The sequence below is a fragment of the Pelobates fuscus genome, chromosome 5 (genome assembly GCF_036172605.1).
Source record: "Pelobates fuscus isolate aPelFus1 chromosome 5, aPelFus1.pri, whole genome shotgun sequence".
Classification (NCBI taxonomy): domain Eukaryota; kingdom Metazoa; phylum Chordata; class Amphibia; order Anura; family Pelobatidae; genus Pelobates; species Pelobates fuscus.
Window position 1 is genome coordinate 94,139,758 of NC_086321.1, and position 27,315 is coordinate 94,167,072.

Genomic DNA, 27,315 nt, shown 5'->3' on the forward strand with positions numbered 1-27,315 from the left:
AGCAATCTCTTCATACAATTAATGGTTTGTCTTATGTTTGTGGACTAGCTATGTATTTTATTTCTCAAATTATTTATTATATTTATATGAATAATAATACATCTATTTTATATTATGCAGTATTATACAGGACACAGAATTAGCAGCACTTAGACCATTCTTCAACATATATAAAAAAAAAATGTTCTGATGCCTGATCAAATAAACTTACAGTCCAAGGTAAGTGGGATAATATTTAATAAAAAGGTCATGGTAAAATGTATTATATTTAAAATTAAGATTGATTGTTATGCCTAGTCATACGTATGTAAACTTAGAGAAGAATAAGTATGTGTGAGGCAGATGAAGAGAGTGTATTGGTTAGTTCTTTGCTAAAAATTGGGTTTTAATTAGATTTCTTAAAGGCACACTCCAGGCACCATAAAAACGTCATCTCAATGAAGCTGCTATGTTGCCAAGAGGTCCTGAGCACCGTTTTAACATAAAGGGTTAAACCATTTACAAACGGTTTAACCACAATGTTGTGAAGACGGTTTTGTAAATGGGAAGCTAGTGGTACAGCTAATGCAATCAGCCTGTCAGTAGCTTCCTTGTTGAAGCCTTGGATATCACTGTAAACCAGGATACAGAAAGGACAGGTTCCATACTCACAGCTTTGTTCATAAATAGTTTAACTCCTTAAGATAAGACAGCGTCCTGGAACCTAATTGAGATTAAGTTGTTATGGTGTTGGCGCTTGGCGTGTTCCTTTAAAGGACTGAAAACTAGGAGGACATATAATTGGACATGAAAGTTAATACCATAAAAAGAGTGAGCAGTGCAGCCCTGAGAAGTCTGATAGATAAGTCAGGGGTTAAATACTAACAGAGGATAGACAGAGTGGCATAGTTGAGAGGCTGGAATAGGACATACTTGATTATAGAGGCTATGCTATTTATTTATTTTTTTCAAATGAAAAGAACACGGCAGTGAAGGATTAAGTTTGATAATGGATTACATTTACATAACTTTATTTATGCCTCGGTTTTTCTAGATGCTTTTCAGAGGTTAAAGCTTTTAACCCCTTAAGGACACATTACATGTGTGACATGTCATGATTCCCTTTTATTCCAGAAGTTTGGTCCTTAAGGGGTTAATCAAAGGCACGCATTTAGAGAGAAAACCAGTGTCTAAATTAAATAACAAGCAGCTGAATATTATCCATTTATTAATAAAGTATAACATACAGTATACATATATTGCTGCTTGGTAACTAGTTTTATACATCTTTAACTGTGAATTTATGTAAAATTGCAGGAATTTATTCCAACATTATACAAATCATCGAATTACAATATCTGCAATAATGCAGTTTAATAAAGAGGAATTATTTATAAATATTTCTTTTAAGGCAAATGTTAGCACTCATTGTGAAAATCAATGATATGCTCCTGCTGATTGATTCATATCTAACACCATTATCACATAATTTTCTCTTAATTTATATATATTATATATATATATATATATGTGTGTGTGTCTTATACTATGATTTTAATGTAGATGCAAAGCTGAATCTAACAACAGGTGGTGGTAGAGAGCTAACTTTGAGAAAGCCCATTCTCCTGTGACAGCATAAACCATGACACATATGAAAGATTAATATAGATATAAATACAAAGACCTCCACTATAGTATCAGAAAGGTATAAGTAACTGGAGAAGCCAAGCCTTGCACTCAACACGAGACAGCAAAACACAGAGATTTGTAGAGCAGCACATCCCTTTTCCAGGATGACAAGAATCCTTGCTGAATCCTGCGCTAGTTATTATACAGCCAACAACACGTTTGTGGATAGTTTTGGCTGCCCTGGGAAAGGTGATACTATAGATCTAATATACTGCTGTGGGTTCGCTGACTTGAAATATTGTTGCAACGAACCTGGAAACTACTTTCCCTACAAGCATGGATATATGTGGACACTTAGGTAAGGACCAGAGTAACCGATATTCAGCTCATGACATTTGAAGATACCTGTTACCTTTTTTTTCTTTTTATTTAAGACTTTATTGTAAATATATACTGTTCTTTGTAAAACCGGATAAATATACTGTTAATTTTCCTCAGTTAATATTTGTTATAATGTATGCTATTACACATGTTTTCTTTTGGAAACGTTATATCATAATAACTTTGAAAATATTCATTAAAAAACATTGGACAACGACCTGAATAACCGATCCCCTTAGAATGCTTTATTTCAGGAAATGATGGATTGACTTTGCAAAAGTATTCCGTGGGCTTAATAACTGACCATGCAAATGAAAAGCTTAAAATGAATCATCTTTAACTATATGTAGATATTATAGTAAAAACAGCCGTAAAAAAACACTTATGTTTAGTATAAATAGATATAGTGTGAGTGTGTATGAGATATATAGATATTTACACACACATGCACACACAAACGCATGCCCACACGCATGCACAAACACATATACTTGCATTCTTTTGTTCAATACAATATCACAATATTTCTCTGTGATATTTCTCTAAATCTGAATGATAATTTTCTATTTCTTATTGTCTGTAATCAGTTATTTCTACCTTGCAACATGTTGTTGATTAGAGATTATACGATTCACACCCATAACCTTTCAAAGTCAAAAATGATTTTAGTTTTTTTGTATGTAAGCTTTTGAGAGTTTAGAGTTGCAGAAAAAAAGATTTTAGTAAATATTAAATAATCATGATTAAATGTCTCAATGGAGAAACATGAGAAACAAGCGGAAATGTGGTCAGTTTAGAATGAGCATTATTTTGCATAGGAGTAGAGAAAAGAAAACACCAAGTAAAATGGTTGTGAAAAAAAACATTGCAGAATCTTCTTTAACCCCTTAAGGACACATGACATGTGTGACATGTCATTTTTCCCTTTTATTCCAGAAGTTTGGTCCTTAAGGGGTTAAACCAGTAACTGTCAAAAATTGTCCAGGAAATTTCGAATTTCTGTTCAAAATATCAGGATTTGTAAAATTCTTCAACTCAGGCTTTCCTTAAACTGGCTATTTTTAATCATTCACAATTTAATGAATAACTCTCTGTAAACGAATTCATTATTAATTCAAAGAGAAGGCTATTCAATAATTTCAGATAACTTTTCAGCCTCCAAACACTTAAAATTACGTTCTTGATATGGGCTTTGTCTCTCTTGGTTTATGATGAATTTGGTAATACAATGAACGATTTAAAAAAAAGAGTCTGGTTTTGTTGTTGTAGTTTAGTTGTTCAGTCGTGTCAGACTCTCTGTGACCATATGGACCATAGCAGGCCAGGTACATCTGTCAGTCACTGCCCCTCTAAGCTCCAACAACTTCATGTTCATGGCTTCAGTGACCTCATCTATCCATCTCCATCTCTGTTGTCCCCTTCTTTGTGTGCCTTCAATCTTTCCCAGCATCAGAGTCTTCTCTAGATAATCCTGCCTTCTCATTATATGGCCAAAATATTTGAGCTTCAGCCTCATGATCATAGCTTCAAGTGAACAGTTTGTCTTGATTTCCTGTAGTACGGATTTATTGGATCTTCTTGCTATACAAGGGATTCTAAGCAGTTTTCTCCAACACCACAGTTCAAAGGCATCAATTCTACGACGCTCAGCCTTCTTTATAGTCCAGCTCTCACATCCGTATGTTACTACTGGGAATATCATAGTTCTGACTATGCGGACCTTTCTTGATAGTGTAATATCTTTAGTTTTTACCGGCTTGTCATAGCTTTCCTCCCCAGAAGCAAACGTCTTTTAATTTCATGACTACAGTCACCATCTAAAGAGATCTTTGATCCCAGGAAAAGAAAATCTGTCACTGCCTCCACTTCTTCCCCATTTGCCAGGAGCTAAGATTGCTGATTGCCATGATCTTAGTCTTTTTAACGTTAAGCAACAAGCCAGCTTTTGCATTCTCTTCTTTTACTCTCATCAACAGGTCCTTTAGTTCTTCCTCACTTTCAGCCATCAGGGTAGTATCATCTGCATATCTGAGGTTGTTGATATTTTGTCCAGCAATATTGATTCCAGCTTTGGATTCATCCAGCCCAGCCTCACGTATTATGTATTCCGCATATAAGTTGAATAAATAAGGTGACGATATACAACCTTGTTGCACTCCTTTCCCGATCTGTTGTCCCATGTTTGGTTCTGACTATGACTTCTTGGTCCACATACAGATTCCTCAGGAGGGGGATGAGATGATCTGGTACTCCCATCTCTTTAAGAACTTGCCACATGTTGTTGCGATCCACACAGTCAAAGGCTTTAAAATAGTTTATGAATCAGAAGTAGATGTTTTTCTGGAACTCTTTGGCTTTCTCTATTATCTATCGTACATTGGCAATGTGATCTCTTCTTCTTCTCCTCTGCGGAACCCAGCTTGTACATCTGGTAATTCCCAGTCCATATATTGTTTGAGTCAAGCGAGTAGGATATTAAGCATTACCTTGCTGGCATGTGAAATTATTGCAATTGTTTGATTATTGGAGCACTCTTTGGCATTGCCTTTTTTTGGGACTTGGATGTAGACTGACCTTTTCCAGTCTTTTGGCCACTGTTGAGTTTTCCAAATTTGTTGACATAAGGCAAGCAGAATTTTCACAGCATCATCTTGCAGAATTTTGAATAGTTCAATTGTGATTTCATCAACTCCTGCAGCCTTGTTATCTTCAAGAAATCGTGGGGCCCATCTCACTTCGCTCTCCAAGATTTCTGGTTCCATCTCATTGGACCAACTATTGAGGTCATCACTGCTGTTGAGATTCTTCCTGTATAAATCTTCAGTGTATCAAAACTAGGGAAAAAAGTGTCTAGTTTTAAAACTAGGGTAACACTGTCTGGCCTCTCCTATACAGTGATTTTCAGTCTCTCTCTTCAATACATCCTTCTAACATATACACGATGGGATTATATTATTTATCCCAGTTACAGCTTCTCTTTTTTTACCCCTTACATATCAATGACACATTGAGCATGGAAATCTTTGCAAATTTAGGATGATTCATGTTAAAATTAGGGACTTTGCCCTTCGTCAAAGGTTAAATTAACAAATGTTACTGTCATTTACCTTTAGAAACTAAGCAGTGAATTTATCAGAGTTTGTCTCTAGGATGTTAAGAATTATTAGCTCCAGGTGATGGATGACTTCATTTCTTTAACTATTCATGGGTTGTGGATGAATAGTTCAAGAATTTATCGGGAATTCTTTGCTGTGCAAGTTCTCAGATCATTAAATATGGAAGTATGTCTATAAGTGGCCATCAGCTTAAAAATATAGGTATTGGATATTGCTCATTATTTAACTTCATGCCAGTTACACTTCATACGTCTGCGCAGTTAAGCATGCACCCCCCCCTAACTTTTTCTTTCTCAATACTGATGATTGTTTATAATGATGTAATTAATGAACCCCTTAATTGCTTTGTAAATACAGAAATAGCCCACAGAAAGTCTATACAAATAGATAATGGAAAAAAATTATGCTTCCAACTTTAATTTAATTATTTCATTAAAAAGAGGGAAAGAGAATGTCTTTCCACCCTTTAAGGGTTGAGTGCTATTGTGAAAAGGTAAATACAGGTGTTAGGTTTGAACCCTATGGTGAGAGAAAAAAAAGCAATATATATGAGGAGATGCTGAGCAGGGCAGTGTTTGGCTTGTGCTGGATCTGCCCTGACTCCTTGCCAGTCTCAGCCAATCCTATGGGAAAGCATTGTGATTGGCTTTTGATCAACACTTTTGATGCTGTCTGACAAGCAGACAGACCAGGGGCAGAGCCAGCCGTAGTAGACTGGAATAGGAGTACGATTTTACTATATTTAAGGGCAACTGGGGGGGGGGGGGGGGGGGAGAGAGAGGAGGGCTGGGAGACAGATGGTGTTTTTTAACACTATAGCAATACATGTTTCCATCCTGACCCTATAGTGTTCCTTTAAAGATCTCACAAGTGACAGTAACACTTTAGGTTGCCTGAGCATTATGTAAATATGATCCATGAACATTTTACATCTCACACAATGGTCCAATTTAGCAACTCATACAGCGGGAGACACTCGCCTTCACCAATCTCTCTTTCTCCAATATTCCATTTCTTCTATCTGACCACCGTCTGCTGACTTTTGACATCGGCATACCAAAGACCCAATTGACACCACCGTTTGAACATCAATCTCACAGAAACCTCCAATGTCTTGACCTAGAGCATTTCTCCACTAATCTCCAAACTCTCCTTTTACGTTATCTCAAACCTCACCTGTCCTAGCTCTGCAACCTCCTTCTACAATTCCACCCTCTCCTCTCAACTAGACATCATGGCACCTCCTACATTTAAATGCAGCAAGCGCCCCCAACAATAACCTTGGCACACCAAGCTGACTCGATACCTCAAAAAATGCTCCAGAACTGCTGAACGTTGTTGGAGAAAGTTGTCATGTTACATGATATTGTTTTATTATAATGTACTGTTTCTTTAATGTTCATCTTAAGTTTGTCTCTTGGGCCACTCCATAGTTTGCATGCTGCTTCAGGTACTCCCCTCCCCCTATCCTGTTCTAGTGTTTTCTAGGCTGTACATTCATATGTGACTTGTTTCTCTGCTAACCTGTATGGAAGAATCGTTCTTTTATCTGTTGTAACTGCACATTCTACAGATCATACGACGAATAAACATCGCCAGATCTTCTTTCATTTGAGTTGTGACTGAGTAAACGATCTGGGAAGGTGATTTGGTACAGAGGAAAAGGTTTCTGCTTTGCTCCAATCCTCCCGCCCCATCACCTGCTCCCTAGATCCAAGGTGACCACGAGGTGTGTAATATGTATGGACATGAGGAGTGATAAGACTGCATGCATATCTGTACATATGTGTGAATTCATGTGTTAGCATATATTAATGTTATTTCACAAGCTGTTAACGAGGTCAACACAATTTCAATACCATCACTCGAATACTTTTTAACACCAGTTTTACCATCATCAAGTACCCCACAATCACAATCCTGCTGAGAGAATTTACTGACACTTTAACAGAGCCACTGAAAATAAGAAAAATACACAGGATATGCACCAAATCTGAACTGTCTGTTTGGAACACCAACTAAAAGCTAAAACTCCTTGAAGGCAGCTCTGGCACCTTGGTTGAAATCATCAAACTTGATTATCTCAGCCAATTCAATGCTTCCCTATAAAAAAATGCTTTCCCATGAAACAAAAAGTCACCCTGCGCCAATTAGCATCTCCTCATAAATGCTTCTCTATGAGGTACACATTGTGCAGCACTGAACCCAGGAAGCACCCCTAGTGGCTGTCTGCATAACTGCCACTAGAGGTGTTTTAGGCAGTAATGTAAACACTGCCTTTTTTTTTTTTTTTTAAAGGGCAGTGTTTACATTAAAAAGCCTGCAGGGACAGGCTATAGACATCAAAACAACTAAATAAAGCTGTAGTTATTCTGGTTACTATAGTGTCTCTTTTACTATGAAAAGCACAATTTAGGCCAAATGTTAAGATGGTAATTTTTGACTCTGGTGGCATTTTTTTGACATTAGAAAAGTTGGTAAATTCTAATTGTGACTGCTTTGATAAATGTCGCATAATACTAGAGGGAAGTCAAAAAACTTTATGAAATGCTTATAGATTCCAGATTATAGGTTACCAAGTTGATGCAGCAGCTGCCTCCTCCATTGACTTGAATAGAAAGTCACATTTGTTAGCATACAGGCACTGAGCCGTCATATATGTATATTGCCGCTGGGGAGAGGGACCGGCCGTCTCCTCTCCCAATAACTCACCCTTCCACTGGGGAGTGGGACCCATTGTCTCCACTCCCTGTAACATACTCGGTCGCTGGGGAGTGAGGTTGACTGTCTCCACTCCCTGTGTTGCACACTGCAGCTGGGGAGTGAGACCAACCATCTCCACTCCCTGAAACATACCCTGCCGCTGGGGAGTGAAACTAGTTTTCTCCACTCCCAATAACTCCTGCTGTTTTGGGGGATGGGGACAGGTCACCTCTACCTCCAGGTAAGTGCCTGGATTTCCCAGTATCGGAGCAATGCAGTACTTACAAACTAAGTCCCCCCCCTGATAAGTCTCCACACAATAGGCCAGGGTCATTATAGTCCTCACCCTCTGTCGGGTCATCATCGGCTAGCCATGGGTACTGCTGGACCCCATGCCACCGTAAAGACCGGTAGCCATCTTCTACCACCAATTCTCTCCAGATCAGTCTCTCTAGTTGAATCAGCCATTCCTCCAGGGGCTCTTTTCTCAAGAAAGGTCTCCGCAGATCAAATTGATTCCGATGTCGCTGTTCAGGGGTTGGGAGGGATTCTTTCTGGAGAACTTGCATCTACTCTTTTCCCAGCATTGCTTTCGGACCTGGACCCTAATATCCAGGTCAACACATCCTGTGATATTGCCATCATACCGGGCCAATGCATCCTGCAGTCTCCACTGGAACTCCACCATGTATGGGGATGCTGCACAGGGGCTAGCTTGCTCCATCTCCACGAATTCCAGAAGATGTGCTGGTTTCCCCACTGACTAGGAAGCAATCCCACTGCTGCCACCAATGTAATGGAGCTCCCTGTACCCCTGGCTGGGTACCTCTGCCAAGGTCCGCTTCCTAGCTGGAACAGGGGACAAACCACAGTACCTCTGCCCACAGTCGCTGTGGCTTGACTGGGGCCCTGGAACCGCTCCCTCCTGGAGCAAATGGGGAACTAGCTCTTGCAACCCCCAGGAACTGGATGGCACTCAGTCCTGGGAGCTCTAGTTCTTACAAGGACTTTCCCCATTGAATCCTCCACACTGGAACAGTGATTAAAGAATAGCCCTTTCCCCTCCCAGTAACCAGATGACACATAGTTCTGGGAGTACATGCTGGAATACCTTTATTGGCAGCCACAATTGGCCTTTTATACAGGTCCCCATGCAAGTGGCACTCCCCCCTGGACCTGAGAGTAAACCACAGTAAAAACAAATACACAATTACATTGGCTGTAAGATCCACAACATAACATTAAAAGATGATCCCTCCCCTGTGCCTGGGAGATAATTGAGTCAAGCACTGTATTAAACTCAATTATATCCAGGTATTAAAAACACACATTTCCCAAACACCCCAAAAGTACCTTAAAAATAAATACAACCCTACAAACGTTACATCCCCTGATAGCCCTGATCTGGGTGACTAACTTATCTAAAAATCACCCAGATCAGTTTAGGGGTCCAGGAACTTCCTGGAAGTCATAATGTGACCGACTGCACACATGGTTCCATGCTCAAAACAGTTCCAGAGAATCAGGGCTATTTTAAAAATGAACAAACTACCAAACATAGTCAATAGTCTTACCTGGATGCTTGATTCCCTTGTTTGTGGGAACATTTACACCGTGCAGTGTCTTCCTAAGTGTTATAAAATCGAACACAGGTGATCATGTTTCGTGCGTCTGTTTGTTTCCTGAACCATATAGTCCAAATACACGAACGGAGACTTTTACATTACATTTTACAAGGGCCATAGTCTGTGGGCAGGAGGCTGACAAGCAGGCTCCTCCAGGTACTCTTGGCAAACTCACTTGAAAAGGGGAGTTTGTCACAGGAAGCATCCAAATGTCTGAATTGCCGAAATTCGTCCGAATTTAAATTCGGACTAAACGAATTACTCAAGTCTAATGTCAAATGCAGAGCAGATCTAGCAAAAGTGAATAACGAAGAGATATTATTTTAAATGCATCTTTATATAGCTCTGCTTGTGCGCTACAGAGAATATCCCCATTCTTTTTATTTACATCAAGTATGATTGAATGCATTCTGTGCAGAGCTACTACACTAATGCTTTTCATTTCCATCAATGGAAGGACCTGAAAACGTTATAATGAACCTGTGCATTTTAATGTTAGTTTTGTAAGAGGCCACATACAATGATGGAATGTACAATGATGGAACTAAGTACATAATTACAGTAAGTGTGACCGATTAGCCTTTTTTCCTTTTTGATCGTTAATTTCATGGCTGATTCTTAGTATCTCCACTCCAAATCAATAATAATAATAATCCTGAATAACACATTATCCCATAACCTAGATACGGATGGTAACTAATGGCTTTGATGGTGTCTGGCAGTAAGAACATGTTTTTTCTGATTTCCCATTGTCTGTGAAAACTGACATAGACTATGGACAAAAAACAAATGGAAAATAAATAAATAAAAAAAACACTACATTAAAGAAAGTTTAACCCCTTAAGGACACATGACATGTGTGACATGTCATGATTCCCTTTTATTCCAGAAGTTTGGTCCTTAAGGGGTTAAATGACTGCGACATTTTCAACCACCAAACAAATATAATAATAAAATAACTGGACCAGCCATCTAGTATATCTGATATAAGGAATACAGAATGATTGATTAATTAATTACCTAATTAATTAATGACTAACTTGGAGATTGAGGTTTATACAAAATAGAGAAGTAATTCCAATACAAGTTTAAAAGATGACTGTTGAGTACATATACTACATACACCAAGTTATGTGTATAACCCTCACCACTTGGTGATATTATGCTCAGTAATTAGAGGAGTTCCAACCAGAACTTGCTATATCTAATACCTATCTTAGATAATAATTATATATCCACCTGTTCTTTTCTGTGATTTTGTTTATTTTTCTTTTGCTCGGTCCACCTCTAATTGCTTAAAGTGGCGGTTGGTGACGTCTTAGGTGGTCGAGCGCTAGACAACACTCCTTGAAGTTGACCATGCCCTTCTCTATAAAAACCCCACCTCCATCTTACCTGTTGGTCTGTGCCACCTAGACCACAAGAATATTTATTCCCACATTATATCTGATTAGGATACTATAATATATTAAGCTTATTAAACATAGATTAAATATTGGGCTTAGAATGCCACCTAGAGAGCAACACATTAATGTTTTTGTTATATTTTCTTTATTTCATATAAAAAGAAAATACTGATAAAATCTCTTCCTACACTTAAGGCCACAGTGTAAAATCAAACCATCAATATTTAAGTCCTGCTGACTTTATAAAAAACACTAGATTGCAGCAAACGTTCTTAAACAGATAATGACAGAATGGTGGAGTGCTATTTTTAAATATTTGTGTAAGGCATACATCTAAAACAATATTTGTATATTGTCTTGTGATTTCTTAACATGATGTTCTACATGGTCCACAATGTGCAATATTGGGCAGACTACATGGGCCAAATGGTTCTTATCTGCAGTCACATTCTATGTTTCTATGTGTACATGTAAAAAAAAATTGAAGAACATATAGTGCAGATGGTTTTGTCAATTAATAGAAAATAATCAGTGCAGTTTGGTGGTTATATTTACATTCACTAGAGCTTAGATACCATCTCTAGTGTATATAGCATTTGTGCTTTAAATAGGTACTAGTCACAAACCCCCTGCGGACACACTCATCCAAATATTCAACTTTAAATGATAGGCAATAGACATTTATTTATAATAAGTGGGAAACAAGTGCAATCTTAGCGCTAACAGTGAGAAAAACTGTGCTGCTTTAATCTCCTAGAGTTGAGTCACTCTACACGAAATATTGTGTAATCTCAAATAAAAGGAATTAGTGAGAGCACACAATAAACAATTAGATTAATATTACCATAAAAATGGACCATGAAACAACCTAAAATTAAACAAAGGAATAGATCATGGTGTTGTATATCAGGAGTGATCGTTAAATTATAACAGTGGTTTATTTGTCCCACTCAATTGCTGCTAAGCCACATATAGTATACGCTTAGACTTTATGGGTGCCAAGAAATTGTGTGTTGTTGTAGTATCTTAGCTGATAACCTTCGCCAGCTTCAACAGTCACCTCCCTCTTTCACATGGACCAGGAAGCAAGAAAACTTTATAAAATAAATTCCCTCTTTATTTAGACACAATAAAAGAATAAAATATTTAAAGGACCAAGTTCGTGCACAACACGTTTTAACTAGATTGATCTTTAAGGTAATGCAAACAAGTCCCACATCTGTCTCCTTACATAGGGTCCTTCAGGTAATAGTGGTGTCTTAATTTCCAATGATTTATCGGAACCCTGTCTTCCACATATGTCATTTCTGCCCACATCATCACATCCAGATGTCATTATGTATATACATATGATGCCATTGCTGTGATGCAGTCTGGATGCCATATTATTATTATTATTATTATATTATTTATAGAGCGCCGTCAAATTCCGCAGTGCTTTACAATGGGTGGACGAACAGACATGTAGTTGTAACCAGACAAGTTGGACACACAGGAACAGAGGGGTTGAGGGCCCTGCTCAATGAGCTTACATGCTAGAGGGAGTGGGGTAAAATGACACAAAAGGTAAGGATAGTATTAGACTAGTGACAGTTGCAGAAGAGGAATCAGTTGGGAGCTATTAAGAGTTTATTAACTCCATATTAACTCCGGTTAGCATCTTTTCTATATTGCATGTTTATTTTACCCATTACTTCTCTATATAAGGTAGTCTCTGTGGGCACTTACAGGCCCGTCGCTAGCCGACAGGCAAAACAAGCAACTGCTTGGGGCCCCGAGCTGGCCCGGGGCCCCAAGCAGAGCCAGCAGGGGCATGCGGTCCTGGGGGGCCCGGACTGCTCAGGTCGTCCGGGCCCCACATTCAGTGGGTACATACTGGGTCGCAGAGGCTGGCCCTGCTGACACCCGGCGGGTGCGCGAGGGAGCACTCTCCTCTGAGTGCTTCCTCTTCAGCTCCCTCGCGCACCGTACTGATGCCGGAGCCGGAAGATGACGTCATCTTCCGGCTCCGGCATCAGTACGCGGCGCGCGAGGGAGCTGAAGAGGAAGCACTCAGAGGAGAGTGCTCCCTCGCGCGCCCGCCGGGTGTCAGGGACTCAGGGAGGACATTTCAGTGAGTGGGGGTGGGGGAGAGGGAGGGAGGACATTTGAGGGGGGGGAGGGAGAAAATTTTGAGTGGGGGGAGGGATAAAATTTGAATGGGGGGGAGGGAGAAAATTTGAGTGGGGGGAGGGAGAAAATTTGAGTGGGGGGAGGGAGAAAATTTGAGTGAGGGGGGAGGGAGAAAATTTGAGTGGGGGGGAGGGAGGGAGAAAATTTGAGTGGGGGAGGGAGAAAATTTGAGTGGGGGGGAGGGAGAAAATTTGAGTGGAGGGGAGAGGGAGAAAATTTGAGTGGGTGGGGGGGAGAGGGAGGGAGGAAATTTGAGGGAGTGGGGGGGGAGGGAGGGAGGAAATTTGAGGGAGTGGTGGGGAGAGGGAGGGAGGAAATTTGGGGGGGGAGAGGAAGGAAATTTGAGGGAGGGGGAGGGGGAGAGGAAGGAAATTTGAGGGGGGAGGGAGGAAGGAAACTTGAGGGGGGGAGGGAGGAAAGAAATTGGAGGGGGAGGAAGGAAATGAGAGGGAGTGGGGGGAGAGGGAGGGAGGAAATTTGAGGGAGTGGGGGGGAGAGGGAGGGAGGAAATTTGAGGGAGTGGGGGGAGAGGGAGGGAGGAAATTTGAGGGAGTGGGGGGAGAGGGAGGGAGGAAATTTGAGGGAGTGGGGGGGAGAGGGAGGAAGGAAATTTGAGGGAGGGGGAGAGGAAGGAAATTTGAGGGGGGAGGGAGGAAGGAAACTTGAGAGGGGGAGGGAGGAAGGAAATTGGAGGGGGAGAGGAAAGAAATTGGAGGGGGAGGAAGGAAATTGGAGGGGGGAGGAAGGAAATGAGAGGGAGGGGGAGAAGAAGGAAATTGGAGGGGGGAGAAGGCAATGAGAGGGGGGTGGAGAAGAAGGAAATTGACGGGGGTAGGGGGAGAGATTGACATCCATCACACACACAATGCACCCCTTGCACACAGAAAAACACACAATGCATTACACACATACACAAGCAATGCATCCCTTACACACAGCAACACACAATGCACCCATTCCACACACTCAGTGCATCCCTTACAGTAGTGTTTCCCAACCCAGTCCTCAAGGCACACCTACCAGTCCAGGATTTAGGGGTGACCCAGTTGTGTCTAAGGTGTTTTTTTCTTTTTTTTCTAAAAACACCTTAGACAAAACTGGGTAATCCTTAAATCCTGGACTGGTAGGTGTGCCTTGAGGACTGGGCTGGGAAACACTGCCTTACAGACACACACACTGCATCCAATACATACACAAACTCACCTTGCAGCCCTTACACATACAAACACAGATTCACACAATGCATTCCTTACACACATCAGGACACCCCCCCCCCCCACACACACACACAACCCTGTGAACAAACTCATTGTTGGAACATGAAGGTGGACCCTGGGACCCAGACCTTAAACTGTGTAAATGGCCCTCAAAAAATGGAGCTGCTTCCCGTTCTCCCAGAACATTGATTTTTGTGACCACAGTTACAAACCGCCTCCAGAGGGCCTGTTCTACACCAGACCAGTGGAGCCAGACGGCAGCTGAAGCCCATCATCATCCTCATCTGGTTGTAAGTAGGCAATCTAGTATATTATTCGTGGCACTAATCTCTAATTTACCTCACATTAAAGGGACACTATAGTCCCCAGAACCACTGTAGCTTAATGTAGTGGTTCTGGTGTCTATAGCCTGTCCCTGCAGGCCTTTTATTGTAAACACGGCGGCACTGCAGCACTGTGTTAGTTAACATGGCAGATCATATGGGTGGGGCACTGTGATGTCACATGGGGGGCGACAAACTTTACTTTTGCCTAGGGCGGCAAAAATCCTTGCACCGGCCCTGCACTCACTGCATCCCTGTGGGCGGACTCAGGGGGGGGGAGGGAGGGAGGGGGGCGCCGGGGGGCCCAGACCTTGAGCGTGCATGTGGGGGGTGTGGGGGGGTTGGAGTTTGGGGGGGCCTCCATGTCCGTTTTGCTTGGGGCCCCCAAATTCCTTCAAACGGCCCTGGGCACTTAAATGCATTATACCATATATAGTACATAATCTAGTAGTACATAATAATTATAAACTCTCTGTAACATTATCAGATATTTCATTAACATCTCATTAGCGGCAGATCTTGCCAGCGAGACTGAACAAACACCATATCGTATATCACACCAAACTCACATAAACTTGCTAAATATCTCATGTCACAACAATCATCCAGCTCCAAACAACTCCACATCTCTTTCTGAAGGCCCTCCTGCATTGAAAGATGCCTTTCTTTCATATTCTGAAGCTGACAAAGCAGGAATCTGGGGGCCTACTACATGCCGGCCTTCCCTGACATAGAGACACTCCTCGGTTGATCATACCCGTGCCAAGTGTCCAGTACAGCTGATCATCCTTTACCTGCCTCAACTGATAACATGTCAGCTATGTGGCATCAATTACAGAAAACTCAATTTGGTGCACTAGCTGAGAGGAGAGAGATTGGGACTATGCTACAGCGGCTAGTACAGACTAAGATGGCTGCCATGGAGGGCCTGGGTACCTTGGCCTCTTTGAGCTCACCTTAGTGACATGTTTCTCATGCTTTGTAGTCCCTAGAGGGATTGGCTCCCGCTACTAAACAGGATATAGAGGTCATATTGCAAGGTTTTCAAAACCTGCTTGCAGCAGACTTAGCAGTGATCAGAACTGATGTACAAACAGTTACAGATCGAGTGCATGCATCAGAACGGGATATAATGTACTTTCAAATTGGCATGTCTTGTCTACCATGACTGATACTCTTCATCAACACTCTCTTCAGATGCAATCATAATAAAATCTGTGGCATACCAACCACAATTTCTGCCCAAGAACTACCACAGTTCTTAAGGTGTCTATTGGGTCTATCAGCTCCAAGCATTGACATGACCACGCAAGCTACTCCATATGCTTGGGATCCCAACAATATCTCCTTTAAACCGAGTGGTAAGATAGAGGGTCACCTGGGTACCTGACTACAAGTGGTGGTAAGGATCCATATTTGTTCAGCTGTATGCTTTGTATTTTGTCATTGTGTTTAATTTCATAATTGTTTTTTATTTTGTGGTGTTATTGTTTAGGAGCTCAATATATGTACAAAGCAAACTTGTGGTGTGACATTTTAGAAGACATATACAATACAAGACATTTTCTAATTTATGCATTATAGTGCAAAGTTTCAGTTATACAACCTTAATATTACTGACGAGAATGCATCCCACGCCTCCACTACCACCTACATTATGGATAAACTATGCTGCTATTGGAACCGGAGTCCGTCTTGGCACTGACAGGAAGGATTTGCTGGCTGACCGAAGTGAATGGGATGGAATGTAGGGTTACATAGTTACATAGCTGAAAAGAGACTTGCATCAAGTTCAGCCTTCCTCACATATGTTTTTGCTGTTGATCCAAAAGAAGGCAAAAAAACGTAGTCTGAAGCGCTTCCAATTTTGCAACAAACTAGTAAAAAAAATCCTTCTTGACCCCAGAATAGCAGTCAGATGTCTCCTTGGATCAAGCAGCTATTACCCCACTAATTAGAAATTATATCCCTGCATGTTATGTTTTTGCAAGTATTTATCCAATTGCAGTTTAAACATCTATATTGACTCTGATAAAACCACCTCTTCAGGCAGAGAATTCAATATCCTTATACTTCTTACTGTAAAAAAAACATTTTCTTTGCCTTAGATGAAATCTCCTTTCTTCCAGGCTACATGTGTGACCTCGTGTCCTATGTATAGCCCTGTTTATGAATAGATTTCCAGATAATGGTTTGTACTGGCCCCCAATATATTTGTATAATGTTATCATATCCCCTCTCAGGCGCTGTTTTTCCAAACTAAAGAGATTTACATTTTTTAACCTTTCTTCGTAACTAAAATGCTCCATTCCTTTTAGAATTTTTTTAGCTCACCTGTGCACTATTTCTAGTGCCATGATATCCTTCTTTAGAACAGGTGCCGAAAATTGCATAGCATATTCAAGGGTGTCAGGAGCTCTTGCAGGTTTTGTGGGCCTTGATTGTTTAAGGCTTTAAAGGTTAGCAGGCCAATTTTAAATTATGTTCACCATTTAATTGGAAGCCAATGCAGGGAGAACAGGTATTATGTGTCAGGAGCGAGTATGATTGGTCAGTAGGCTGGCTGCTGCATTTTGTATAGTCTGAAGGCGATGGACGCCCAAGTAAAGTACAGTGCAGTAATCTAGCCGAGAGGATACAAATGCATTGATTAATGTTGGCATATCATCCGGTGGAATTAAGTGTTGGATCCTGGCTATGTTTTTCAGATGAAAGTAGGCAGATTTTATTACGGAGCAAATCTGCTGTTTAAATGATAGTCCAGAGTCAATCAGCACTCTGAGGTTTCTTACCTTTGATGAACAGATGAGTTCAGAGCCTCCAAGCTCCAGGCCAGTTATGCAAATAATAGTGTAATTTGTGCTAGACATGTGCAATTTGTTTCGGTCCGAATATGAATTCGGATGAATTTTGGGCAATTCGGACATTCGGGTACTTCCGAATGTCCGAATTGCCGAAGTGCCGAATTGCCGAAGTCCCGAAGTTCCGAAATTACAGAATTTCCGAAGTGTCGAAGTTCCGAAGTGCTGAAGTGCCGAAGTGCTGAAGTGCCGAAGTTCCGAAGTTTCAAAGTGCCGAAGTTCCGAAACACAGTATTGCCTAAGTACTAATATACTTACCCAGTCGAAGAATGAAGAATGTTACACTGTATACAATTTTAAATAAAAAGTATACAAACGTAGCCAGGATTCAGCTGTAAGCATCTGCAACACTTACAACAATCAAGTAACATACATTCATATAAAATGTAAGTTACTTAGCCTGTCAATGTAATCACAAGAATGAATAAGTAGATAACCCCCTAATTCCAACGGTATTAGGGAGCTATCTACTAAAAGGCTGAAAGACCTAAATTGGTCTTTCAGACAAATTTACTAATACTAAGTAAAGATTACTTAGTATTAGTCAATTATGCCCTTACTAGCTATACCGCGAGTAGGGGCATGTCTAGTAAACAGTGAGGAGCCTGTGGCTGCTCACTGTAAAACAAAAAAACAACGTCCCCCCTCCCAAGCCCCAACCCGTGCCACGCGAGTGGGGGCTTTTAAACTAAAGGGGGGACATATTGCCCCCCTGGCCCCCACCCCTGAGCAGCGGGTGGAGGCCCTAAATCAGAATAAGGGGGGGGGACCTAATGTCCCCCCCCCTGGCCCCCACCCCTGAGCGGTGGGTGGGGGCCCTACAGTAAAATAAGGGGGGGACCTAATGTCCTCCCCCCTGACCTCCACCCCTGAGCGGTGGGTGGGGGCCCTAAATACTAATAAGGGGGGGGGACCTAGTTGGGGACCCTAGTCACCTGGGGGGTAACACTTTTTTTAGGACCCCCACCTGCTGCTCAGGGGTGGGAGCTGGGGGGGAGGACAATAGGTCCCCCCATTGGTATTTAGGGCCCCCAACCGCCGCTCAGGGGTGGGGACCAGGGGGAACACATTAGGTCCCCCCTTATTAGTATTTAGGGCCTCCACCCTCCGCTCAGGGGTGGGGGCCAGGGGGGAGGACCTTAGGTCTCCCCCCCTTATTTGTATTTAGGATCCCCACCCACCGCTCAGGGGGGAGGACATTAGGCCCCTCCTTATTCCAATTTAGGGCCCCCACCAGCCGCTCAGGGGTGGGGGCTAGGGGGGAGGACATTAGGTCCCCCCATTATTAGTATTTAGGGCCTCCACCCGCCGCTCAGGGGTGGGGGCCAGGGGGAAGGACCTTAGGTCTCCCCCCCTTATTTGTATTTAGGATCCCCACCCACCGCTCAGGGGGGAGGACATTAGGCCCCTCCTTATTCCAATTTAGGGCCCCCACCAGCCGCTCAGGGGTGGGGGCTAGGGGGGAGGACATTAGGTCCCCCCATTATTAGTATTTAGGGCCCCCACCCGCCGCTCAGGGGTGGGGGCCAGGGGGAAGGACATTAGGCCCCCCCCCCCTTATTTTACTGTAGGACAAGACTGATAACATTGAAGCCAACATAAACAGGTTCATACTTAGAAATATTTAGGAGTTTAGAATTAGGAATAGTGTTAAAGTTAGTATAAGTGCATTAGTAATTCTTAATGTGAGGTTAAGTCAGTGGTTCTTAATTTGTGTAAGCAAACAAAATTACAAACATGGCAATTGCTTTATAGCTTTGTGATCCATTAGCTAATTTACCCATTCTTCACTTGTAATAGATTATATACTACAAAGGCAGACAGGCAGTGCTGGGGAGCCAAGTTTGGGTCCTGACTTCAGAGCTAAGAACTAGTGGGTTAAACGAGTTAGAAGGTTTAAATGAGACATCCAGACTAAGGTATAGGGTAGAGGTAAAATTAAGCAAAACTGTTTTCTATCAATTTTACCCCACATAACTATGACATCAAAATGTCAGGCACCATAATTGCCTAACCAGGATTGCAGGCACTGGGGTATCATACCCTAATTCTACTGTCTGTAAAAATAGCACTCATCAAATAGGAAACAATTAGGAATGTTCACAAATGGTCCCTATGGCATAGATTCCTGTCTTACTCCGTTGTAGGTTTTCTACTTAACAGTACAATGAATTCATGGTAATGCAGATGGGCTGTTGCTTTTTGCAAAAGTCAGGCAGAAATGAATCCTACTGCTAGTTAAGTTCAAATCATCACCAACAGAGTGGTCTACTTGCGGTATAAGCGATCTAGTTCCCTTTAGTACTAGAGGGAGTGCAACTTCACACACTTTAGTATACAAGCTTTATCAAAGAAGAAATGAGAAAACCTCATCAACACAGCAATTGTTATCAAATCTTATACTTTAAAGTGTAATGTATTCTTCATCAAACAGGCAATATGCAGTATAATTTAACCCTAAATGGACACTCTATGCACCAAAACCACTTCATCTGAATGTAGTATTTTAATACACACATCCTGTACCTACCCTCTGACAAAGGGTGAGAAACGGCAATGTTTGCATGTGTGGGTTAGTATGCCTGTAGTGTCTTTAGGTCAGAGAATCACAAGAGGCACTTCCTAGTGAAGCACGTCAATTACTGTAAGTATTCACTTTTGGCATTGCCAAATGCATTGATTTTAATAGATAGGCATTGGATTCATTGTTTCTCTTTGAGAAGCATCTGATTGGCAACAGATCATAACTGATGATTACAAATGATACTGATGATTGCAGAAGTAGAGGAGCAGCTGCAGAACCGAACTGGGACAGCGCTCGCTATAAATTGAGTTTAATTTCTGTATTTAATCTTTACCAGGGGAGACTAGTAATCTAAAGCCATAGGAAAACTCTAACATTCTAAATATACTTATTCATAAGACAGTGTTTCTTTAAGTGCATTAGATTGGAATGCACCACATACTGCTTTGGTACAAGACGAGTTAATTAAGGCAACATGCTACTGCATTCTTGCTGTCATGGAGACCGAGCAGTATTTTTGAAAGACACTACTGACAGGATGATTGTGTAGCAGTGCTACAATAAAGGTTTGAGTTATTCACATCTGAATAGTTTTTTTTTTATAGATTAGCTACATTTTCATCTTATAGCCTACTGCTGATATTCAAGCAAATCTGTGTTCGATGGAAAGTTCTATAGAAATATAACAATCTGTTTTATTTATGTGTTATGATTTGTATTCAAATTTTCGACGGGTTAAAGCAAAAACATCGAACTTATAAAGGAACAATTACCACTGCAAGTAAATGTAGGTAAAGAAAGGTATTACAAACCATTTTTATAATAAAACATTTGAAAAATTCAGGAGGATTACTGATTGTACATACCTACCAAGTGTCCTTGATTAGGAAGGACAGTCCCTATTTTGGGTAAAAATACCTCTTTTCTCTCCTAATGTCACTCTTTTCTAGGAGCTCCGTAATGTTAGTGTGTCTGAGTGTATGACAGAGCTTCACAGCAATAATACTCCCAGTAATGTGTCTTTAAACTACGATATATATATGTGTTTAGAAATCTGTCTGTGAAATAAGATACGTTGTTCTTGTTCTAAATGGCATTTTACTTCCATAAATTGTTATTAACAAATCACTTAAAATTCTTCATACAAGCCTTGCCCAAATGGTTGTAAATGCAGACTGCATGGCTAGGTGTTTGATTTTATACACCTGTGCCAATGGTTCCGATTGGTTGAAATAACTGAATTCAATAATTAAGAGGTCTATCTCAATACTTAAAATAGCAACTATCAAGGGGTGGGATATATTAGGTAGCAAGTGAGTTCCTAAACTAGATTAATGTTAGAAGCAGGAAAAATGGGCAAGTGAAAAGATCTGAATGACTTTGACAAGGGCCAAATAGTGATGGGTAGTTAATTGGGTCAGAACATCTCCAAATTAGCAAGTCTTGTAGGGTGTTCCCAGTATGCAGTGGCTAGTACCTACTAAAAGTGGTGCAAGGAAGGACAACCGGTCGAACCAGCGTCAGGATCATGGATGCCCAATGCTCATTGAGCACATAGGGAGCGAAGGCATAACTACTGTATTTCAAATTGCTGAAAATGTAAAGTTGGCCATGATAGAATGATGTCAGGACAGACAGTGCGTCGCAGTTTGCTGTGCACAGTCACAGACCGGTTAGAATTCCCATGATGACCCCTGTCCACCACCGAAAGTGCCTTCAATGGGGATGTGTGTGTCAGAACCATAGATGGAAGAAGGTTGCTTGTTCTCATGAAGCATGTTTTTTTTTTAGATCAGGTGGATAACCGGGTGCGTGTGCATTGTTTGCCTGGCAAATAGATAGCAGCAAAATGCAGAAAAATGAGAAGAAGGCATTGTTATGTTCTGCACAATGATATCCTGGAAAAACGCTGGATCGTGGCATTCATGTGGATGTTTCTTTGAAACGTACTACCTACCTAAAGATTGTTGCAGAATACTACAGTATAATACACTCCGCCACACTGCAAATATTGTTCATTAAGGGTTTGAGAAACATGACAAAGAGTTTAAGGTTTTGCCTTAGCCTCCAAATTCCCCACATCTCAATCCAATTGAGCATCTGTGGGATGTACTGGAACAACAAATCCAATCCTTGGAAGTCCCAACTTGCAACTTACAGATTTAAAGGATCTGCTGCTAATGTCAAAAACCACACGACACATTCGGGGGCTTTGTGGACTCTATACCTTGATGCATCATTGCTGTTTTGGCAGCACTAGGAGGGCGATATTATGCAGGTGGTTTTTAAAGTTGTGGATGTACATGCAGAGCCAGTGCAAGGATTTTTGAATACATAGGGGAAGATGCCTTTTGCACACTTTTGTATATGCTCATTTTTGAAGACCCACTCGCTTTTAATGCATATTTTCAAAATCAATAAACTTGGCACACCATAGCAGCTTTAGAGGCAAAAAATGGCATGCCCTGGCAATCGGCTTTAGAGGCATAAATTGACACCATGGCAATCCATTTTAGATGCATAAAATTGGCACATCATGGCAATCGGTTTTAGAGGCATACAACTGGCACACTGGAAATCAGCTTTAGAGGCATACAATTGGCACACCATGGTAATCAGCTTTAGATGCATAAAATTGGCACACCATGGCAGCATTAGATACATAAAATTGGCACACGATGGCTATCAGTTTTAGAGGCATAAAATTGTCACACCATGGCAATCAGCTTTAGAGGCATACAATTGGCACACCAGGGCAATCAGTTTTAGAGGCAAACAATTGGCACATCAAGGCAATCAGTTTTAGATGCATAAAATTGGCACATCATGTCAGCTTTAGATGCATAAAATTGGCACACCATGGCAATCAGTTTTAGACAGGCCCGGACTGGCCATCGGGCACACCGGGCAAATGCCCGGTGGGCCGCGGTGGCCAGGGGCCGGGGCCGGCAGGGAGATCACAGGATCTCCCCCGCCGGTCTTTGCAGGGCCGGCACTATCCGAGCGCCGGCCCTGCTGTAGTCCATGGCGGGCCGGTGGGGAGATCAAAGATCTCCCTCACCGGCCCACATACAGTATACTGCGGCCGCCGGCTGGGGAGAGAGTGAGGGAGCCAGGAGAGGACCCGGCGGAGCTCCTACTTACAGCTCCGCCGGCTTCCACTCGCGAGATTCGGACCGTTGCCATGGCAACGCTCCGGGTCTCGCGAGAGTGAACTCTAGCCTCACAGGCTAGAGTTCACTCACCACTAAGGCCACCAGGGATGGAAGCCAGCAGCAGGATCCCCCCTCCCAGGCATAAGGTAAGCAGGGAGGGGGGATATAGCCTTGCGCGCTCATAGGGAAGCCTGTGTTTAGAAGTGAGGAAGGAAATATATAATTATATTTAGAAAATAAAAAATAAATAAAAAGGTAATGGAGGGAAGAGGGAGGTGTGAGAAAGCTTCCTCTTGCAGGTGTGATGCATGCAACAGAGAAGATTGTTGTAACTGTTGCCAGCATACAATATACAGAATTGGCATTTTGCAGTCTGCAACAGAGTTCTTGGCTCTCAAAGTATCATTTGCCATGGGTGTAACTAGTCCCTGCAAACAAGTACAAATATCTTTCAGCTTTACAGACACCCCTAACACTCACAGCACACACACTCACACACACTGCACCCCTGACACTCACAGCACACGCACACACACACACACACACACACACTCTGCACCCCTAACACTCACAGCACTCACACACACTGCACCCCTAACACTCACAGCACACACACACACACACTCTGCACCCCTAACACTCACAGCACACACACACACACACACACACTGCACCCCTAACACTCACAGCACACACACACACACACACACTGCACCCCTAACACTCACAGCACACACTGAACCCCTGACACACACAGCTTCCTCACACGCACATAGCACCCTCACACAAACAGCACCCACTCACACACAGCGCACACACACACACACACACACAGCACCCTTACCCACATAGCACCCTCACGCAAACACCGCACCCATCACTCACACACACACACACTACACCCCACACACACACACACACTGCACCCTCTTGCACACACTACACCCATTACACACACACACACACTGCACCCCTCTTGGACACAAACTACACCCCTTACACACACACACACTACACCGCTTACACACACTGCACCCCTCTTGCACACAAACTACACCCCTTACACACACACTACACCCCTTACACACACACACTACACCCCTTACACACACACACACACTGCACCCCTCTTGCACACACACTACACCCCTTACACACACACACAGCACCCTCACACACACTGCACAATATGCTTTTGCTTGCATTTTTGTCTCCTGGTATCCCAACTATTGAGACACCAGAGACAAATTTCAAGCAAACACAGTGCAAGCATGTTATTGAATTTGCTTGCGCTGTGCAGAACAAATACAGGGTATTTTTCTCATGCCAGAGCTCTTCAGCAGAGCTCTGCGCATGGACTACCCTGGAAGAGCATTGAACCAACATGTTTACTGTGTGATGGGGTGTGCTTGTCATTGGTGATGACAAAACACACCCTATCTGGCCCGCCCCCTTTTTAGTGGGCCGCTGTAATTAAAAAATGCCCGGGCCGAATTTTCTTCCCAGTCCGGCCCTGGTTTTAGAGGCATACAATTGACACACCATGGCAATCAGTTTTAGAGGCATACAATTGGCACATCAAGGCAATCAGTTTTAGATGCATACACGTGGCATATCATGGAAGATTTAGAGGCATCATTTTCGTATATCATGGCAGTTTTAGAGGCATACTTTTGTCATATCGCGGCAGTTTTAGAGGCAGAAACTTGGCATATCATGGCAGTTTTAGATGCATAATTCTGGGATCCCATGGTACTTTTAGAGGTATAATTTTGGCATGTCATGGCAGTTTAGAGGCAAAAACTTGGCACATCATGGCAATCAGTTTTATAGTCCAGTATTACAAAATATGTGAATGGTGAGAGCACACTAAAACATGTTACCCTTATTGCACATGGAATTGTTACAACCATTCTTGTAAATCTAAAAACAAGAAAAATTAAAATATAGGGTAATAACGTAGCAGATAAATATGATAAGAACTGCGAATGGTTACACTCACATGGTCATGAGCCACTTAAAAAAGCTGACTCAGACTAGAAGCTTGTCAGATTAGCGTATGTTATACTCAAACTCCAAGCTAGATCCCCTCTGTGGTCCTTGGTTTCTGTTGCTTCAAATACTCCAGGATGCAGGAAGTAATGCAAAAAAACTTTTATTGGACACACTAAAGGTCGCTGGATAAAAATAAATGAAACATACAATTTAATCTTAAAAAGTCCTCTTGGGCATGAATAAAACTTGACACGTTTCGGCACAAAGCCTTTATCAAAAGTTCATCCTCCATCTTCTTTCTTGCTCGTTTAAATATCCTAAAATTCAGGATTATTCTAACTTTTAATGACCGAATAATCTAAATTTTATTAAAGACAGGAGGCGAATATTTGCTTATCTTTCTTTACTGTAACTCCCAGCAGCAAAGAAACAGTTAATAATCAGTGTAAAAAAGTTTAACCAATCAGCATGCATCACAGTAATATAAGCTGTCATCAGGCTCCTCCCAATTCCTCTTTCTTGATGTAGCCGAACAGTCGTAGAGTCAACCATGTAAACGCAGAACCATTAGAACGATGAGTAGGTAACGGTGAAAAAGTGCTCAACCCGCAGGGAAGACTTGGGCAATCTTCACACTAGGAGGAAAGAAAACATTGTGAAAGTATGATCTCTTGGGCAAGAGAAAATCAAATTAAATTCCATGAAACTAACGTCCAATTTAAGTGCAAGCTTTAACATATAATAACTAACTGTATGGTGTCTTGGGTAAGTGAGAGCCAAATTAAAAATGCAATGAAACTAACGTTCAATTTGAATGCAAACTTTAACATAATAATAACCTGACGAGTATGGGCCAGAAAAGAAGACAAGTCGAAAGGATGCTAGCCACCTAGTTAGAGATGGAGGTACTAAGAGATACTTACCTAATAGGGTGGGTAAAGGTATTCCAGGGTGGGAAAATATTCGCCTCCTGTCTTTAATAAAAATTAGATTATTCGGTCACTAAAAGTTAGAATAATCCCGAATTTTATGGCAAGACAGGAGGCTTCATATTTGCTATTTTAACGCGTAGATAGCATGGACAAAGAAACGTGTGGAGAATGTCTAAAATAAAAGGTACGGAAAGTGGATTCTCTTGACCAATCGGCGGAGGACAAAATCTCCGCCAGGGAACCTCCAGCCATGAACACAGAGGAGGCGGCCGCACCTCTAACCGAGTGAGCCCCGAAAAATGCATTAATGCCAGCCAGAGCTAGTAGCCATTTAATCCACGAGCAATAGTAGGGCTCGAGACTGGTTTGTGTGGTTGCACATAAGACACAAGGAGGGGCCCAGTAGGTGGTCTAATTGGTCTTGGTGAGTCTAGTGATGTGAAAGTGCACCCCTTACGGTGTCAAATCAAGGGCATGAAAGTCAAAAGCCCTGATGTTGGACCCCACCTCGGAAGGAGATCAAGCAAAGGAGGAGAGCTAATTTGGCTGATATTTATTGGTACATCCAAAAAATGCAATATATTCATACAATACAAACACACGGACTGCTGAATACAGTCACAGACTGCTGAATACCTTGTTGTCTGGCCAAGCTTCTAAGAACGTGAGCATGAGAGCCACGTCCCAGAATTGATTATATTTAGGAGCCGGAGGTCTAGCGATGCGGATGTCCCGCAAGAGTCTACACACAGAAGGGTGTTTGCCTACTGAAGAACTTTCAATAGGAATGTGCGCTGCAGAAATAGCAGATCGAAACACGTTAATAGACCGGTAGAATTTACCCTGATCGAACATAGACGACAGGAAATTGATAATATTAATTATAGATGTTGAAAAGGGATCAAAGTTCCTTTCCAAACACCAGCAAACTCCAATGACGCCATGCGGAGATGCAAGAGCATTTGGTTCCTGGGGCCCATAAATCCCAAAGGAGTCCCTGAGCAGGAGCCGAAAGGCCTGAGACATTCCAAGATCCCCTGAAATGGTCCAAGCCCATAGTCGGAGATGATCCTGGATTGCCAACAGGTGAAAGTTGCCTGTCGGGTCCCTGAGGAGGTCGCAGGAGGTGGGTAGAAGCAGGGGAAAATCCACTGACATTTCCAGGAGGTAAGGGTACCATGGTTGGGCGCACCATAGTGGGGTTACCAGAGTTATCTTGACACCTTGAGTTTTGAGGTACTGTAGTGTGTGTGGGATCATGAAGAATGGAGGGAACACATATCCTCTGGACATCGGC

The 27,315-nt window shown here is 42.1% G+C and overlaps 1 protein-coding gene across 1 annotated transcript in view; it reads left to right on the plus strand.

Moving 5' to 3' along the window:
- The first annotated feature begins 1,724 nt into the window (after nt 1-1,724).
- Nucleotides 1,725-27,315, plus strand: part of SHISAL2B (shisa like 2B) — a 162,412-nt gene continuing 136,821 nt past the window's right edge. The window contains exon 1 of the mRNA XM_063456403.1: nt 1,725-1,966. Coding sequence (XP_063312473.1) covers nt 1,773-1,966 — 194 coding nt within the window. The 5' untranslated portion in view covers nt 1,725-1,772. The remainder of the gene's footprint in view (nt 1,967-27,315) is intronic.